General features: G+C 42.1%; 2 protein-coding genes across 3 annotated transcripts in view; both read left to right on the top strand.

Annotated features, from left to right (window-relative positions):
* Positions 1-15736, top strand: part of tbc1d19 (TBC1 domain family, member 19) — a 30984-nt gene extending 15248 nt beyond the window's left edge. Inside the window, exons 13-21 of the mRNA XM_014155511.2 lie at positions 152-214; positions 10621-10705; positions 10824-10868; positions 10977-11009; positions 11385-11494; positions 11754-11845; positions 12987-13102; positions 13280-13350; positions 14288-15736. Of these exons, the coding sequence (XP_014010986.1) occupies positions 152-214; positions 10621-10705; positions 10824-10868; positions 10977-11009; positions 11385-11494; positions 11754-11845; positions 12987-13102; positions 13280-13350; positions 14288-14362 (690 nt within the window). The 3' untranslated portion in view covers positions 14363-15736. The remainder of the gene's footprint in view (positions 1-151; positions 215-10620; positions 10706-10823; positions 10869-10976; positions 11010-11384; positions 11495-11753; positions 11846-12986; positions 13103-13279; positions 13351-14287) is intronic.
* A 1628-nt stretch (positions 15737-17364) lies between these two features.
* LOC106577483 (stromal interaction molecule 2) overlaps positions 17365-19345 on the top strand; it is a 97298-nt gene continuing 95317 nt past the window's right edge. Inside the window, exon 1 of one of the 2 annotated variants that reach the window (XM_014155505.2) lies at positions 17365-18877. In XM_014155505.2, coding sequence (XP_014010980.1) covers positions 18745-18877 — 133 coding nt within the window. In that variant the 5' untranslated portion in view covers positions 17365-18744. The remainder of the gene's footprint in view (positions 18878-19345) is intronic. The other variant, XM_014155506.2, reaches the window with a different exon arrangement.

Raw genomic sequence — 19345 nt, 5'->3', positions numbered from 1 at the left:
CACAGCACATGCAAACACGTATGGTTGTTGAGAACCTTGGTTTTATTTATTTTCTCATCTGTTATGTTCTTTACAAATTAGTAGTGATGTCAGGTATTTATTTCTTATATCTTTGTTTTGCTGTCAATTATCCTTACTTTGTTTTCTCCAGGATGTGAAACTGACTGCGAGTAATGATGACTACTACTTTGTGTTTGAAGATTTCCTGTATCAGGTGAGTGTGACTCATTTTCCCTCATCCATTTCTCTTTCCATCTCTATCTCTCTTTCACTCTTTTTTCACTCTCTCTCTCTCTCTCTCTCTCTCTCTCAAGCACCTACTCAGCAGTATCCTTCCGTTCTATTAGCATGTCCTTTTAACACTAGACATGAATGCATACATATATACAGAAGACTGAGTGTTATCTATGTAGGTTGTGTTAGGTTAGAGCGTGTACACAGAGGGGAGATAATGGTGGTAAAAATAACACGGACATCAGACTATAGAATACCACTAGACTAAACTACTCTCACTCCTACATACACAATATTCCATTCTAACAGATATAGTTACACACACAATTATACACTCTTTAAAAAAAAAAGGGTTCCACAACGGTTATTTGCAGAGGGATAGGGTTCTACCAAGAACTGTTTTGATCAGAAGAACCCTATTTGGAAGACAAGGGTTCTTTGTAAGTCAGTGTTCTACCTATAACCTTTAACATCCTAAGAACCATTTTTGGAAGAAAGGGTTCTTTACTGATTCTTAGGGAGGCAAGAAGGATTCTTTGGAAGGCAAGAACGGTTCTACATAGAACCATACATAATATTTCTCAGCATGCTCTATTTCAGGGAGATTTTCCGAATTGTTTGTTTTACTTTAATATCTGTGTTTTTGCATGTACATTGATTGGTTGATAAATGTTATGCTACACAAAGATAAATAACATCCAGTTTTCTAAACTAACCCATTCTGTTAGTAATTGGATGTATTGCACCCGTTACTGAGATGGTTGTTCCAGTTTAGATGATTGAGGAAGTCTCAGTATTCAATCTTCCCTACCCTGGCAGTTATTCTGAATGCAGGTTATGGGTGATTAACAATTCCACTTGTTGGATATTCTAACTCTGGCTGGACTCCAATAGGAATTACATAACACTTTGCAAGCAAGCATAATGTGACTTGTAGGCCTGATATGAGATTCCTAACTCCTGTGTTAGGGTATAACTAGGCCCTCAAAGAAAGGCATAATATATGTAATGTATTGTCATAAATAATACAATTTTAAAGGCAAATAAGGCTGGTGGGTTCTACCCGTTCATAGATGGTTCTTGGAAGAACCTTTAGATGATAAAATGGTTATTGGTAGAACCCTTCATAGAGGGTTCTAGGTAGAACCATATACAGGGAGTTCTTTGAAGAACCCTACATAGAGGGTTCTACCCAGCACTCAAAAGGGTTCTCCTATGAGGACAAACTGAAGAACCCTGTATGGTTCTACTTAGCACCTTTTTTTCTAAGAGTGTATATAATATAGAGGCTCCCCTATCATGGTTTTGAATACCCCTATCAACCAAAACACTTGGAGCAAGTGCTCATTCAAAGAACCTGATTTCACCGCATTTCATATGTCCATCAATACTTGCATCAGACAACACTATAGTGACAGATGAATGTCTCCAGTCTGGCTTTGTCGGTTTATTTGTTTACTTACGTGTTTAAGTGAAAGATAGTAACTTTCGCTGAATGCTGGGAGCGGTTTAGTGAACGGCGGTGGCACGACAGGTTATCATCTCTATGGTGGCTTATCCGCTCGGCACTGATAAATCATCAATATTGACTGTTCCTGAACTCGCTATGCAGTCGTAGAATTCTCTCAATATACGGCTCAGGTTTAGGTTGAGAGTGACTAATCTAAAATCGCAAATATAAAAAAGAGACAGTGCATCAGAGACTGGGCTCAGTTCCATTGTAAAGAGATTCTCTGGTAATTCTGAATACTTTTTAGCCACTAGTTCTGAATATTGTGCTCACAAGCCAAAAGTGGTCCCCAAAAATTGCCTAGTACGTTACATATTGTATGTGCAGACACAGTTGCTAGTGAAAGTCAACACACCCCTTGCACATTCAGTCATTCTGAAAACAGTCGTTCTGAAAATACTTTTTCTCTCATGGCTAACTACCATGAAGTTTGAAAAGACAGGCTGATTGGGCGGGGAAATTATATTCATGAGCTCGCCTTGACTGACAGCTCTTTGAAACATCTATGTCAAGAAACTTGGATGCAGTGTTGCAGTAAAATCCTCTCAAGCTAATTTGGTGGTACACAAAGCAACTCAAACAACCTTGAAATTGCATGAATGATATATATATAACGTACCAGTCAAAAGTTTGGACACACCAACTCATTCAAGGGTTTTTCTTTATTTTTACATTTTTCTACATTGTAGCATAATAGTGAAGACATCAAAACTATGAAATAACACATATGGAATCATGTAGTAACCAAAAAAGTGTTAAACAAATCAAAATATATTTTAAATTTGAGATTCTTCAAAGGAGCCCCTCTTTGCCTTGATAATAGTTTTGCACACTCTTGGCATTCTCTCAACCAGCTTCACCTGGAATGCTTTTCCAACAGTCTTGAAGGAGTTCCCACATATGCTGAGCACTTGTTGGCTGCTTTTCCTTCACTCTGCGGTCCAACTCAACCCAAACCATCTCAAGTTGGTTGAGGTCAGGTGATTTGTGGAGGCCAGGTCATCTGATGCAGCACTCCATCACTCTCCTTCTTGGTCAAATAGCCCTTACACAGCCTGAAGGTGTGTTGAGTCATTGTCCTGTTGAAAAACAAATGATAGTGGGACTAAGTGCAAACCATATGGGATGACGTATCGCTGCAGAATGCTGTGGTAGCCATGCTGGTTAAGTGTGCCTTGAATTCTAAATAAATCACAGACGGTGTCACCAGCAAAGCACCATCACACTACCACATCCATGCTTCACGGTGGTAACCACACATGTGGAGATCATCCGTTCACCAACTCTGCATCTCACAAAGACACGGCAGTTGGAACCAAAATTCTCACATTTTGATTCATCAGACCAAAGGACAGATTTCCACCGGTCGTATGTCCATTGCTTGTGTTTCTTGGCCCAAGCAAGTCTCTTCTTCTCATTGGTGTCCTTTGGTAGTGGTTTCTTTGCAGCAATTCAACCATGAAGGCCTGATTCACGCAATCACATCTGAACAGTTGATGTTGAGATGTGTCTGTTACTTGAACTCTGTGAAGCATTTATTTGGGCTGCAATTTCTGAGGCTGGTAACTCTAATGAACTTATCCTCTGCAGCATAGGTAACTCTGGGTCTTCCTTTCCTGTGGCGGTCCTCATGTGAGCCAGTTTCATTATAGTGGTTGATGGTTTTTGAGACTGCACTTGAAGAAACTTTGACTGACCTTCATGTCTTAAAGTAATGATGGACTGTGATTTCTCTTTGCTTATATGAGCTGTTCTTGCCATAATATGGACTTGGTATTTTACCAAATACGGCTATCTTCTGTATACCACCCCTACCTTGTCACAACACAACTGATTGGCTCAACGCATTAAGAAGGAAAGAAATTCCACAAATGAACTTTTAACAAGGCACACCTGTTAATTGAAATGCATTCCAGGTGACACTTCCTCATGAAGCTGGTTGAGAGAATGCCAAGAGTGTGCAAAGCTGTCATCAAGGCAAAGGGTGGCTATTTGAAGAATCTGAAATATAAAATAAATGTTTTTTTTTTTTTTAATGTTGGTTACTACATAATTCCATGTGTTATTTCATAGTTTTGATGTCTTCACTATTATTCTATGCCTGAATGAGTTGGTGTGTCTAAACTTTTGACTGGTACTGTATGTGTGTATATATATATATATGTATATATATATATGTATGTATATATATATATATATATATATATATATATATATATAAAACACACTACCGTTCAAAAGTTTGGGATCACTTACAAATGTCCTTGTTTTTAAAAGAAAATCAAATTTTTTGGTCCATTAAAATAACATCAAGTTGATCAGAAATACAGTGTAGATATTGTTAATGTTGTAAATGACTATTGTAGCTGGAAACAACTGATTTGTAATTGAATATCTACATAGGCGTACAGAGGCCCATTATCAGGAACCAGCACTCCTGTGTTCCAATGGCACGTTGTGTTAGCTAATCCAAGTTTATAATTTTAAAAGGCTAATTGATCATTAGAAAAGTGATCAATTTGCAATTTGCAATGACGTTAGCACAGCTGAAAACTGTTGTCCTGATTAAAGAAGCAATAATACTGGCCTTCTTTAGACCAGTTGAGTATCTGGAGCATCAGCATTTGTGGGTTCGATTCCAGGCTCAAAATGGCCAGAATAAAAGTACTTTCTTCTGAAACTCGTCAGTCTATTCTTGTTCTGAAAAATGAAGGCTATTCCATGCGAGAAATTGCCAAGAAACTGAAGATCTCGTACAACGCTGTGTACTACTCCCTTCACAGAACAGCGCAAACTGGCTCTAACCAGAATAGAAAGAGGAGTGGGAGGCCCCGGTGCACAACTGAGCAAGAGGACAAGTACATTAGAGTGTCTAGTGTCTAGAGTGTCTAACAGACACCTCACAAGTCCTCAATTGGCAGCTTCATTAAATAGTACCGGCAAAACCCCAGACTCATCAGTGAAGAGGTGACTCCGGGATGCTGGCCTTCTAGGGGTGATGCACTTTCAAATGAGTAATTGGGTTTGTGGTATTAAAATATTTCACTTTCTCCCCTCTTCGGGAAATAATAGCAGTACAAACTTTGCATATGGCCTTTTTGTTATTTTCCTTAGATTCAGACATTGTGGGCTAGGTTAGGAATGCTGTGTTGCACGTGTAGCGCAGTAGTTGGGTTGGATTTATTGCACCCATTACTGAGATGGTTGTTCCAGTTTAGATGGTTTGGGTAGTCTTGTCAAGTCCTTCACCATAGCAGTCATTCTGAATGTAGGTTTTGGGTGATAAAATATTAAAATTGTTGTATTTCCTCCCTCTAGCTCTGATAGGAATTACTAATCACTTCACAAACCAGCTTATTGTGATTTGCAGGTCTGATGTGGCCCATCAGACAAGATTTTCAGACCACAATGTGGAGGATAACTAAAGTCCTTATTAAATATATAATATAAGGTCATAATGGATTTACTTTTAATTCAAACATATGTACTTGGCTGTCACTTGGTGAAGGCTTCAAGACTATGAGTTATTGCATGCAACACACGTCTATCACTAACAAAAACAGTCATGGGTGGGGTATCTCTCACATTCACTTGAAAGGCATGGTGGGAAATATGCAAATAAGGCTTTACAACCTACAATGTTAAAACCCCTAAAATACTGTTACACTGCATGTGTTATTCCTAACACAAAAAGGATAACAGCATCAACTGTAATAAAGTGTTCATTTTAGTTGGAATTTGCCACACCCATGGTGTTAGGGACCAACAGTGTTGAAAAGTGTTAGTTTAATACTATTTCAGTGGGTCAGATATCATTTCCAAGAAAGTGTTACATTTAACATTGTGGGTGTTAAAATACTGATCTCAAATTTACTTAAAATTTGTGTAATTGCCCCGTGGAAAAATAACTCAGTTTTCAGAAGACTGAGGCGGGTTTTCCTTTAACTTTTTACCTGGGCTATTTCTTTTGATCCTAGCAAACTCCTGCAGTCCCTGCCGATGACAAGCATAACCATAGCATGATGCTGCCACCACAATATTTGAAAATACAAAGGGATCAACAACATTGCATTCACTCCACATTACTGGCCTGTATGACAAAGTGAAAAGAAGGATGCCTGTGTAAAAAAAAAATCTACTCCAAATCATCATTCTGATTGCAAGAAGGCAAATAATACTGCAAAAGCACAGCAAAGCTATACACTTTTTGTCCTAAATTAACCTACAGATTTGGGTCAAATCCAATATTACACAACACAGACTGAAAACCTCTGTACTTTCCAGTATTGTGGTGGCAGCATAATGTTATGGGTCTGCTTGTCATTGGCAGGGACTTGGGAGTTTGTCAGGATCAAAAGAAATATGAAAGGAGCAAAGCCCAGGTAAAAAGTTAAAGGAACCCCCCCCCCGTCTTCCAAAATCTAACCCTGGGATAGTGTTTTGTTTTTCAGCAAGACAATTAAAACAGTTTTTGCCAAAGACACACCAGAATTGATTTCCAATAAGTGTTTAGTGTTCCTGAGTGGTCTAGTCTCAGTCCTGACTTAAATTTGCTTGATAATCAGAGACAAGGTTTGAATATTGCTGTCGATCAATGATTCCCAACAAAATTTACTGAGCTTGAGCCATTTTGACAAAAACAATGGACATTTGTTGCCCTAAGTTTACATTTACATTTAAGTCATTTAGCAGACGCTCTTATCCAGAGCGACTTACAAAATGGTGCATTCACCTTATGATATCCAGTGGAACAACCACTTTACAATAGTGCATCTAAATATTTTAAGGGGGGGGGTTAGAAGGATTACTTTATCCTATCCTAGGTATTCCTTAAAGAGGTGGGGTTTCAGGTGTCTCCGGAAGGTGGTGATTGACTCTGCTGTCCTGGCGTCGTGAGGGAGCTTGTTCCACCATTGGGGTGCCAGAGCAGCGAACAGTTTTGACTGGGCTGAGCGGGAACTGTGCTTCCTCAGAGGTAGGGGGCCAGCAGGCCAGTGGTGGATGAACGCAGTGCCCTTGTTTGGGTGTAGGGCCTGATCAGAGCCTGAAGGTATGGAGGTGCCGTTCCCTTCACAGCTCCGTAGGCAATCACCATGGTCTTGTAGCGGATGCGAGCTTCAACTGGAAGCCAGTGGAGAGAGCGGAGGAGCGGGGTGACGTGAGAGAACTTGGGAAGGTTGAACACCAGACGGGCTGCGGCGTTCTGGATGAGTTGTAGGGGTTTAATGGCACAGGCAGGGAGCCCAGCCAACAGCGAGTTGCAGTAATCCAGACGGGAGATGACAAGTGCCTGGATTAGGACCTGCGCCGCTTCCTGTGTGAGGCAGGGTCGTACTCTGCGAATGTTGTAGAGCATGAACCTACAGGATCGGGTCACCGCCTTGATGTTAGTGGAGAACGACAGGGTGTTGTCCAGGATCACGCCAAGGTTCTTAGCACTCTGGGAGGAGGACACAAGGGAGTTGTCAACCGTGATGGCGAGATCATGGAACGGGCAGTCCTTCCCCGGGAGGAAGAGCAGCTCCGTCTTGCCGAGGTTCAGCTTGAGCTGGTGATCCGTCATCCACACTGATATGTCTGACAGACATGCAGAGATGCGATTCGCCGCCTGGTTATCAGAAGGGGGAAAGGAGAAGATTAATTGTGTGTCGTCTGCATAGCAATGATAGGAGAGACCATGTGAGGATATGACAGAGCCAAGTGACTTGGTGTATAGCGAGAATAGGAGAGGGCCTAGAACAGAGCCCTGGGGGACACCAGTGGTGAGAGCGCATGGTGCGGAGACAGATTCTCGCCACGCCACCTGGTAGGAGCGACCTGTCAGGTAGGACGCAATCCAAGCGTGGGCCGCGCCGGAGATGCCCAACTCGGAGAGGGTGGAGAGGAGGATCTGATGGTTAAGTGTTGTGCAAAGTTGGTAGAATATAATTCAAAATCATTCACAGATGTAATGGCTGCCAAAGCTGCTTCTACCAAGTATTATCTTTGGGGAAAAAATTATATTTGGAAAATGTTCTATAACTTTCTTTCACTTTGAAAATTTAGAGTAGGTTTGTGTAGATCTGTAGGAAAAAAATCTAATTGAATTCCTCTTTAGATTTAAGGCAACAAAATATGAAGACTGTGCAAGGGTGTGTAGACTTCCACTAGGCACTTTGTTCCCCACGTCATTGCTCTCTCTCTCGCTCTGCTGTGTGTGCATGTTGGTACCTGTCATTCAAGTGGCGAGGGGCTGAAGCTCATTGGCTGGAACTCGAATTGCTTGGGGGCTGGCCCATGTGGGGGGGAAATGTAGGGGAAACGGCGCAGCACAGCTTTCAGAAAAAAACTGTTGTTTTCAAACTAGGGATTTCGTGGCTAATTGAGGTAATTCTGCTTATAGATTATGCATGTAGGAACTACACATTGACACATCCAGCCCAAAGCGAGAGGTTTAAAAAATACTTAGTAGTTGCCAAAGTTCTGGAGCATATCTTTAAGTCCAATCCATTCAAGAGTTAAACTGCACTCCTATGGGGAAAATCCCATGCCCGATTCACCCCACTGGGCAAATCAGCGTTGTTTCCACGTCATTTCAACCAAACAAATCATTGTGATGACGCTGCACCAACGTGGGAAACTGATTGGATTTGCACAAAGTAATCAGCGTAAAGGCATTGTTTTTTCACCTGAGTTTTAACCTAAATCCAATCACATGTTGAGATTTTTTGTTGATTTCACCTTGAATTCACATTAGTTGAAAACTCAACCAAATGTAAATCAAAACTAGACATTGAACTGACATCTGTGCCCAGTGGGAGTAGATTGGAATTGAAATGGAATTAACCCCAGCTCTGCACTTCATACACAGTCCCCATCTGCTGTGACTCAATGACCTTAACCATGAAATCAGTTGATTAAAACATAATTCAGTTTATTGAGCGGCCATATCATTTCCTGAAGATAATACCACACAAGTGGGGCAGAGTCATTGAAATGTATTCCCAATCAGAAGAGAAAATGAGATTACCATCACATTTTTGGGGCCTTTGTCTGACACCACGTAGTATATAGGTCCTGGATGTCAGGAAGCTTGGCCCCAGTGATGTACTCTGTAGCGCCTTATGGTCAGATGTCGAGCAGTTGCCATACCAAGCGGTAATGCAACTGGTCATGATGCAACTGGTCATGCCCTCTTCATAACTGTCTTGGTGTGGTTGGACCATGATAGTTCATTGGTTACAGTGAGGGAAAAAAGTATTTGATCCCCTGCTGATTTTGTACGTTTGCCCACTGACAAATAAATGATCAGTCTATAATTTTAATGGTAGGTTTATTTGAACAGTGAGAGACAGAATAACAACAAAAAAATCCAGAAAAACACATGTCAAAGATGTTATAAAATGATTTGCATTTTAATGAGGGAAATAGGTATTTGACCCCTCTGCAAAACATGACTTAGTACTTGGTGGCAAAACCCTTGTTGGCAATCACAGAGGTCAGACGTTTCTTGTAGTTGGCCACCAGGTTTGCACACATCTCAGGAGGGATTTTGTCCCACTCCTCTTTGCAGATCTTCTCCAAGGCATTAAGGTTTCGAGGCTGACGTTTGGCAACTCGAACCTTCAGCTCCGTTCACAGATTTTCTATGGGATTAAGGTCTGGAGACTGGCTAGGCCACTCCAGGACCTTAATGTGATTCTTCTTGAGACACTCCTTTGTTGCCTTGGCCGTGTGTTTTGGGTCATTGTCATGCTGGAATATCCATCTACGACCCATTTTTAATGCCCTGGCTGAGGGAAGGAGGTTCTCACCCAAGATTTGACGGTACATGGCCCGTCCATCGTCCCTTTGATGCGGTGAAGTTGTCCTGTCCCCTTAACAGAAAAACACCCCCAAAGCATAATGTTTCCACCTCAATGTTTGACGGTGGGGATGGTTTTCTTGGGGTCACAGGCAGCATTCCTCCTCCTCCAAACACGGCGAGTTGAGTTGATGCCAAAGAGCACCATTTTGGTCTCATCTGACCACAACACTTTCACCCAGTTGTCCTCTGAATCGTTCAGATGTTCATTGGCAAACTTCAGACGGGCATGTATATGTGCTTTCTTGAGCAGGGGGACCTTGCTGCAGGATTTCAGTCCTTCACGGCGTAGTGTGTTACCAATTGTTTTCTTGGTGACTATGGTCCCAGCTGCCTTGAGATCATTGACAAGATCCTCCCGTGTAGTTCTGGGCTGATTCCTCACCGTTCTCATGATCATTGCAATTCCACGAGGTGAGATCTTGCATGGAACCCCAGGCAGAGTGAGATTGACAGTTCTTTTGTGTTTCTTGGCCCAAGAGGTTGTTGTCCTGGCACCACACTGCCAGGTCTCTGACCTCCCTATAGGCTGTCTCATCGTTGTCGGTGATCAGGCCTACCACTGTTGTGTCGTCAGCAAACTCAATGATGGTGTTGGAGTCGTGCTTGGCCATGCAGTCGTGGGTGAACAGGGAGTACAGGAGGGGACTAAGCATGCACCCCTGAGGGGCTCCTGTGTTGAGGATCAGCGTGGCAGATATGTTGTTGCCTACCCTTACCACCTGGGGGCGGCCCACAGGAAGTCTAGGATCCAGTTGCAGAGGGAGGTGTTTAGTCCCTGGGTCCTTAGTTTAGTGATGAGCTTTGGGGGTACTATGCTGTTGAACGCTGAGCTGTAGTCAATGAACAGCATTCTCACATAGGAGTTTCTTTTGTCCAGGTGGGTAAGGGCAGTGTGGAGTGCGATTGAGCGTAATTGAAGCAACTCATGCACAGATTAATTTGCCACTGACCAAATCATATATTAGTGTGTATTAATAGATGGTCTATTGTCAGCGAAGCATAAGTAAAACTTGTGTGTGTGTTGTCCTAGGTCCTGCTATGTTTCTCTCGAGACACTGCGGTCTTGGAGCACTTCAGCTACAACAGTGCCACTCCTCCCAAATCCTACATTCAAGGTGAGCCATTCTAACCTTGAATAGGACGCATATTATCTAATCTAATTGACATTCATCACAAGTATTCTTTAAGGGAAATCTCATACAAGGTGTTGATGTCATGGTTGGTTACCTGCAGGCAAGGTGGGAGTTGAGGAGTTTGCTGTGGTGTATCCTCCAAATGGTGAGAATAGTCCTTAACCCCAAATTCACTTACTAACACACATATAAGTAGCCCTTTATGCTTGTGCTCAATTATTGATTGACTATTCTTAATTTCTCCTCCGTATAGGTGTCATCCCATTCCATGGTTTTTCAATGTATGGTAAGTACGGTTTCTACCTTCTAAATCATAGTACCAGCTAAAATTGTGATCATGAAATAGACCCTTTAAAAGAAAATCTGTACACCCATTGTATGGGCTCCCGAGTGGCGCAACGGTCTAAAGCACTGCATCTCAGTGCTAGAGGCGTCACTACAGACCCTGGTTCGATTCCAGGCTGTATCTCGGCCGTAATTGGGAGTCCCGTAATTGGGAGTCCCATTGGGCGTTACACAATTGGCCTAGTGTCTTCCGGGTTAGGGTTTGTCTAGGGTAGGCCATCATTGTATGTAAGAATTTGTTCTTAACTGACTTGCCTAGTTAAATAAAAAAAGTAAAATCAAATATCTAATTCTGAGGTGTTACTGTGTCCTCCAGTGGCCCCTCTGTGCTTCCTGTACAACGAGCCCTCCAAGCTGTACAGTGTGTTTAGGGAGATGTACGTACGTTACTTCTTCAGGCTGCACTCCGTCTCTTCCTCCACCTCTGTAAGTTTAACACAGAATACGTAGAGGGGAGAGTGTTTTCTGTCTGTTCTCTGCTCATATTTGTGTTTCTATGTATAGCTATGTATTTTCATGTGTGTTTGTGTTCATAAAAGTATGTTGTATTGATATGTGTGTGTGTGTGTGTGTGTGTGTGTGTGTGTGTGTGTGTGTGTGTGTGTGTGTGTGTGTGTGTGTGTGTTACAATGTGTATGTGTGTACTGTATGTGTGTGTATTCACATTACGTATGTTATTCCATAGGGTATAGTGTCTCTGTGCCTACAGTTTGAGAGGCTGCTACAGACCCATCTCCCCCAGCTATTCTACCATCTACGGGAGATAGGCGCTCAGCCGTGAGTATACACACACACACACACACACACACACACACACACACACACACACACACACACACACACACACAGTCTTGTACAGCTAACCTTGTGGGGACACACAATTGAGTCCCATTCAAAGTCCTATTTTCCCTTAACCCCTAAGCCTAAACCTAACCCTAACCCATGCTCTTACCCTTACCCAAAAACCTAACCTTAACCTAACCCTACCTCCTAACCCTAGCTACTAACACTAACCCTTAATGTAATTCTAACACTAATTCTAACCTTAACCCTAAACCCCCTAGAAATAGACTTTTGGTCCCCACAAGAATAGTTAAACACGTCCACACACACACCATATGTTTTCCTATCGTTGTAGGGACATGAAATTGATTTCCATTCAAAATCCTATTTTCCCTAACTCCTAATTCTAACCATAACCCTAATTCTAACCATAACCTTAAACCTAACCACTAAGCTTCAAATATTCTTTATCCTCCTGGGTATGTGGGAAATGTCCCCACAAGGGAGAATTTTCCTTGTTTTATCCTTGAGGGGACTTTTGGGAATTTACAATACCCAAAAGGATAGTAATACAAGCACACACACACACACACATTTGTTTTACTATCCTTGTGGGGACCAAACAATTGATTCCCATTCAAAATCCTGTTTTCCTTAACCCCTAATTATAACCCCTACGCCTAAAATAGCCTTTTTCCTTGTGGAGATTGTCAAAATGTCCCCATTTGTCCAAATTGTCCTTGTTTTACTATCCTTGTGAGGACTTCTGGTCACCTAAAATCACACACACACACACACACACACACACACACACACACACACACACACACAACACACAACACACAACACACAACACACACACACACACACACACACACACCAACCTATCCTTCATACAACTATTAGTTTGTGTGGCATTAGTTCAAGCATATACCTCCATCTAGTGGAAAAATATTGCAAATACATTACTTTGTGGCTTTGGAAATGGATGTGGCGTTGAATATGTATGAATAGAATATGTATGATTATCTTTCATGCAGGTATAAAAAGGGAAATTTATGTTCTACATTTGGGCTCCAATGATGATACATGAAAGAATGATGTGACACTATTCAACTGTTGAACATACCCTCAGCTTGCGTATTGCCTTTAAGTGGATGGTGAGAGCGTTTTCTGGGTACCTTTCTACTGACCAGCTCCTTCTTCTCTGGGACCGAATCCTGGGTTATGACTCACTGGAGATTGTAGCAGGTATAGCAGCACTCACGTGAAACTACTCCTCAATGTAAAAAAATATCGTTAATAATACAATCAACTTTGTGACCGTGCATTCTAGTATTAACTAGTTCACTAGTATTTAGAGGTGTGTTATGGTGTTAAGGCTGCATTGATGCTAAACTGTATAGTGGGTATTCTCTCTCCCACTAGTCCTGGCAGCAGCTGTCTTTGCCTTCCGGGCTGAGAACCTGATGGAAGTGACATCACTGACCTCAGCTGAGGTGAGTGCGGCTTTCACTGAGGCCACAGGCAGGCGTCTTTCTCCCACACACTCACACACTGGCTTCCACTCTGGCCCGTGGTTACTGAAATAGCCCCTTACTCTCATTTCAAGCCCTCTGCCCCCCAACACCCTGCTGCCCCTCCTACCCCCCACTAACCCCCACTTCCCCCGAAACGCTCACACCGGAATGTGCAAGGGTCATTATTGTGGTGTACACAGTGTGTCTGTCTGTCTGTGTGTGTTGTTAAATGTCAAGCAATCTGGAAAAGTACAGATTACACGAAAACATACAAAGGACACATAGGTTGAGCATTGCACCATGAACTTCACATTGCATGCCATACATTTTCTCTCTTAATGCAATTATTCCAAATGCCTTTGACATGAGTCTCAGCCTCATGTCCATGTACCCACTTAAGAAAGCTTTTATACTGTCTCCCCAGAGCATTTGACTGACAGCCATAGTAAACCTCCCCTAGCCATCTCTTGCCTCCCCCCTCCTAGGGAGTTAATCCAGAGTGTGACGCACGGGCGTCAGGTTGACCAGATGCTAAGATGCTGGGCCACAGTATTTGCTTGCTTATTTACCACCTGGTCCACTGGAGAAGGTATCATAACATGGCTCCTTATTTTTAGAGCCTGTGCCGAGGGCCTGAAATATTAGACCCTTTCTGTAAACATGATAGGGCCCTAAATGTAATCCCAAAAGGCCAGGCTGGGGGAATGGCATATACCCTATATGAAGCCTACAAGGTGAATCTGCAGCTCAATAGTGTTTAAAAAAAGAGTCACTAAAAAGAGTTTCTGGAAAAACGTCATTATGTGGAACTTTATTACATCCACTGGTTGGTTGGTGTGAGTCTGCTGTTGGTCAGGGAGTGTGTCTGCTGTTGGTAATGAATGTGTGTTCTCTTTGACGACCTCCCTTACCGCAGGCCGTCCTCGCCGACCTTTCAACTCTGAAGGTCATGCCCCTCATTCAGATCTTCCTATTCGCCACTGTCATCTGAGGACCTGCGTGTGTGTGTGTGAGAGGTGTGCGCACACCGGAGGAGACGTGAACAATTGCCTGTGCTGTCAAGCTGTTCCCATGCCAACGCCAGTGATCGTCTGTCAGAGTCAGAGATGCCAACCACACCGTATATGGAATATGAAAAGGCAAAAAAATGACCCCTGAAACCTTGTATATCCATATTCCTTTCACTGTGTCAAAGCTGCATGTCCCTCTGCATGCACGCTACAGAAATAGTTATCACCATGTATCATATTATTAGATATATTATACAGTATGTAAGTATAGCCCTCAGATAAGCTAAGCAAATCTTACTTCCTTAAGCTATGCCCTCTAAGTAAGATGATATGTATATGCCAATGCTTGGGACCAGCTTGATGAGTCTATTGGAAGCTGAATTGCATGGAACAGTATTGCATTGGGTTGTAATTGGCAGTGTGAGAGAGGGAACCCACTGGGCAAAAACTGGTTGAATCAATATTGTTTCCACGTCATTTTAACAAAACAATTCATTGTGATGACATTGAATCAAAGTGGTAAACAGATTGAATTAGCAAAAAGTCATCAACCTAAGGGAATCTTGTATTTTTTTCACCCATCTTTTAACCTAAATCCAATGACATTTTTGTTGATTTCATGTTAGTTGACAACTCAACCAAATGTAAATCAAAACTAGGCATTGAAATTACGTCTGTGCCCAGTGGGAAGTAGTTGTAGCTATCTACAGTGTGACCATTGATGTATTAAGGAAACGCTGATAAGTGTTTATTGGGGTCTTAACATTTTATATTTTCATGAAGCGCTCCTTGCAATAATAATCCTGTAGAAGCTGATCAGAAGCTGCTCTGTGTCGGGTTCCTCAAGAAAATGATCTCAGTTAATTCATTATCCAAGTCATAATTAATAAGGCTTAAACTAATATTCTAATGTTAATTTTTAATATGCAAGATATTATCATAAGATATGACTTGTGTATAAGATATGCCATTACAACACTGTATTCAGAATTGTTTTTATTGTTGTTTTTAATTGTGAAAATGATCATTGAAGAACCTTTGTTTGAATTGTTCTTTTATGTAATTATTGTAAAGAACATTTATGGATTTCATTAATTATTGGATTCACATGCTATATTTGTATTTGTCTCGCCCTATTATTCGATCCCTGACCCAATTCTGTTCCATTTTGTGCCCATTGTCAAATGTATGTGCCCAGATTACATATTTTTTATTTACAGTTTAATTTCAGGATTTTCTTACATTTTACACTACCCAATGCAGTCAATGTCTCTTGAGTTCAGGGGACATCAATCAATCATAGCATAGTTTTGTTTTTCAATGCTCATTAAATTAAAATAAAGTAATGAAACCTAGATCAATTTTGACTTTACCTCTGTAGTATTGTATTCAGACTCATTAACAGACTCATTATTCCTTAGCCCTTCGCTAAGAAGTAACATATGTATGTAACATATGGCCCCTAGATGTCTGTTTGACAGCCTACATCCATTCTGCAACAGCAGTAGAAATTTGGTCATGCATTTTGCATCGTCCAACATAATTAAATGACATTTCTTTTTGGATAGGGTAAATATTTGGATGTGGCGTACTGTACTTTGGCAGCTCACCAGAGCAATGAGCCTGAGGAGTCAGTAGGCAGAATCAGTAATTGACAGGTAGCAGCACTGAGCACCTAAACATTATCTGCCCCCCAGCCCACCCTAGCATCTGCTCTGCCTTTGCTTTGGCTGCCTTCCCCCTATCCATTCTGTGTGCTCGTATCAAATTATGCTGTTCCTCTTTTTGCTGCCCTCCTTCTTTCCCAGTTATGCTAGTCCCTGCGGCTTCGTCATGCCTGGTACAACTGCCACCTGTTTACCCGGACTCCCGGAGCCTTTCCTGCTCAATGCTCCCCCGGGGGCAAGTGACTTCTTATCAGCCACCCTTTGTTCTCCCTGGTCTGGACTAGCCACCAATGTTGGGTCCCTTGTTGTTGAAACGATGCTCTACAGGAGCAATGTGCCATCATCAGCCCATGACTGCCATCCCATCCCATCCGTCATCACTCTGGCACTGGCCGTTGTTGAAAGATTTCATGTAGATGGCACTATCAGGTTGCCGTCTCACTAGGTGGCAGTCTTAGGTATTAATATAACATTTGTAAACGTGGTCCAGTTGATAGTAATGATACAGTTACTGGAATAGTGGACCAAATGTATTAATTTCAATGTCAAAGAAGCATCCAAGAAAGCATATATTTATGTGTTTGAGGCTATAACATGAACATCTAGTTTGTCATTTGCCATTACTTCAATTTATAGAAGCATATGCATGAGTCAATACTATTAGTCTATTAAAATGTATAGCCTAAATGGGGACACATTGAGATACCATAATAGCATACTGTAGCCTGGTTCCCGGCACAGCCAGAAGAGGACTGGCCACCCCTCATAGCCTGGTTCCTCTCTAGGTTTCTTCCTAGGTTTTGGCCTTTCTAGGGAGTTTTTCCTGGCCACCGTGCTTCTACACCTGCATTACTTGCTGTTTGGGGTTTTAGGCTGGATTTCTGTACAGCACTTTGAGATATCAGCTGATGTAAGAAGGGCTATATAAATACATTTGATTTGATTACCAGTTTTCTTAAAACCATGAATGCAGATGTATTGGAAATAACCCAGAAACTGAGGGTCAGAGCCATATGAGGCTCTGGTTAGCAGAGGTGGCCAATATGCTGTTTGAAATATTCTGTCATCTGACTAAATCTAAATATCCTGTTGCATGTAGCCTAGCCTGCAAATGCATGCCACTTGCCTTATCAATAAAGGCTTGGGACACTTTTCCCCGCGACACACATGTTCAAAAATGACAAAGGGGTGCCTCGAGCAACCAATCACACTCTGCCATGTTGGGACAATCTGGCCAATGGAAGTGCTCAGCAAAGAGGAAACGTTGGATGATTCGGTAGTTGTCAAGCCATGGGGACTCTGGGGAGCAATACAAAAAGGGAAGTGGAAAACAATCAACCGATCTGAGCATCCGCGTCAACGTGACGTGCAAACTCCCCCGTAATGTTTGAGGAGAATTCCTCTGCTTTTTGGATGCAATTCAGCAAAGCGACAGGCCCCTGGGGAAACCCAAATGTTTAAACCAAATGCCAGTTTCTGCGGCGTGGACTTCCACAGTGTTCAACTACAACAATACTTATTGTATCCGCTACAGACCCACTGCCGAGAAACAGAAGATAAATTGTTACAATTCCTCAACCCAGCGTAAATGTCCCCAAAACATCAGGGAGATAATAAATGTGCAGTGGCTGATGTCAAGTGATTTGCATACTGACTTCCGCTCCATAGTTTTAGTGTCTGCATCAGCCGGTATGCAATGCAGACGCCAGGGGAAGCAGACAAACAGATGTTGTCAAACGAAGACATGAATACCTGACATGAACTTTTAATCTAAGTTAAAAGTAGGTGAACGTTGTGGACGCGGTGGAGGAATTGAAGGGCGATAGAGAGAAGCTGCTGATTTCCTTTTTTTGCGGAGTGGATTTGCTACATTCATATGAGGGGGTGGACCTCTGACTGCGTGCTCAATATGCTGAAAGCAAGCCCGATGTGTGCATACTGTATGTGGGAGTACAGAGACTATTTTGTCTTAATTCAATCATGAGGATCGGGATACATTGCATTTTAAACCGCGTTGGATACAGTTTTTTTCTTGGCAGCAAGCTATAGCCTATTTATTTATTATTATTTTTTTTACCAGACAGAAGATTCCATACTATCCATTTGCACTTTTTTTTTTCTTTTGAAGTTGACTTTAACAAAATAGACTACCGGTTTGCCTCAGAGCTAGCTACCTTTTAAATCGTTTTTATAAATCTGATATATTGATCCTTAAGGAACACATGAGGGGAATCTATTGACGTCTAACGTTACTTCGTGGCATGTCACACAATGGTGTCATTTTCGGATGGAGTTTTGAGGTCCTATATCTTCATTTGAAGTTCTGAAAACTTGAATTCGGCTAGATCATTATTTTTGTAGACAGGCCTAGATTTCATTATAGATGCCAATAGTGGAGCATTTCTTTGTTACACCAACAGATCCTATAGACTATTTTGCTGTTATAGACCACATCATATGAGTATAGCTAAACACTGCTGGGTTTTTTTAAAGTTGGGTGCATTTTATCTAACAACTGTTGTGTCTGACGTTCCATTCTTGTGACTCGACACATTCGAATATTTCTGCCCAAAACGTAATTCTCCACATAGTCTTGGCACCCGACTGAATCCTTGGAGAAAGCTTTCCATTTTGGCATAGCCATCGTTTGATTTATCATCCCTTCACACGGAAAACAATTAGTGGCTTCCCTCACGATGACTTACTTATACCAAGCAGTGATTTTATTGCTACGTGGACTCGTCATCTCTGCGGTACTGGGATTGGAAAGCAGCTACTCAAACGATATGTTGAATCGTGCGTCTGATGCCGCAATTGTAGCCTCTACAGGTAAGCGTGATAATCCAAGACACACTGTTGCCTAATATTCACGCATGTTTACCGCTTCGCTTTCTCAGAGGAATGCCACGCACAGTCCTTCTGGAAAACTGACTTCCCCGGGAGTCGCCAGTCACCTTTTTTTGCATTGCCAAGTAATGCCGGCACGGCAGGAATGCACGATTTCTTCATAGGGAACGACCGACCAACCGATGGAGCGCATCCTTTACTGTAATTTTGCTTGTGTGTAACCTTAAACTTCACACCTCCAGGGTCCGATGATTTTAGAGTATGTGAGGGTATGCGGCCTGAAGCAACTATTTTTGACTGACTAATGTAAAATGGGAGTAGGCTACCTAGCCACTGTAGACTATATGTCCATGTGTTTGTTCACACGGGCTGGCCTGAGTGAGGCATAGGACAGCTTAATCTCTTATAAATCACCTTAATTCCGTAACAACTGAGCATGGCTGAACTAAA

The sequence above is a fragment of the Salmo salar genome, chromosome ssa18 (genome assembly GCF_905237065.1).
Source record: "Salmo salar chromosome ssa18, Ssal_v3.1, whole genome shotgun sequence".
NCBI classification, from domain to species: Eukaryota; Metazoa; Chordata; class Actinopteri; order Salmoniformes; family Salmonidae; genus Salmo; species Salmo salar.
The sequence above is the reverse complement of the archived record's forward strand: the minus strand, read 5'-3'. Positions and strand labels throughout refer to the sequence as shown.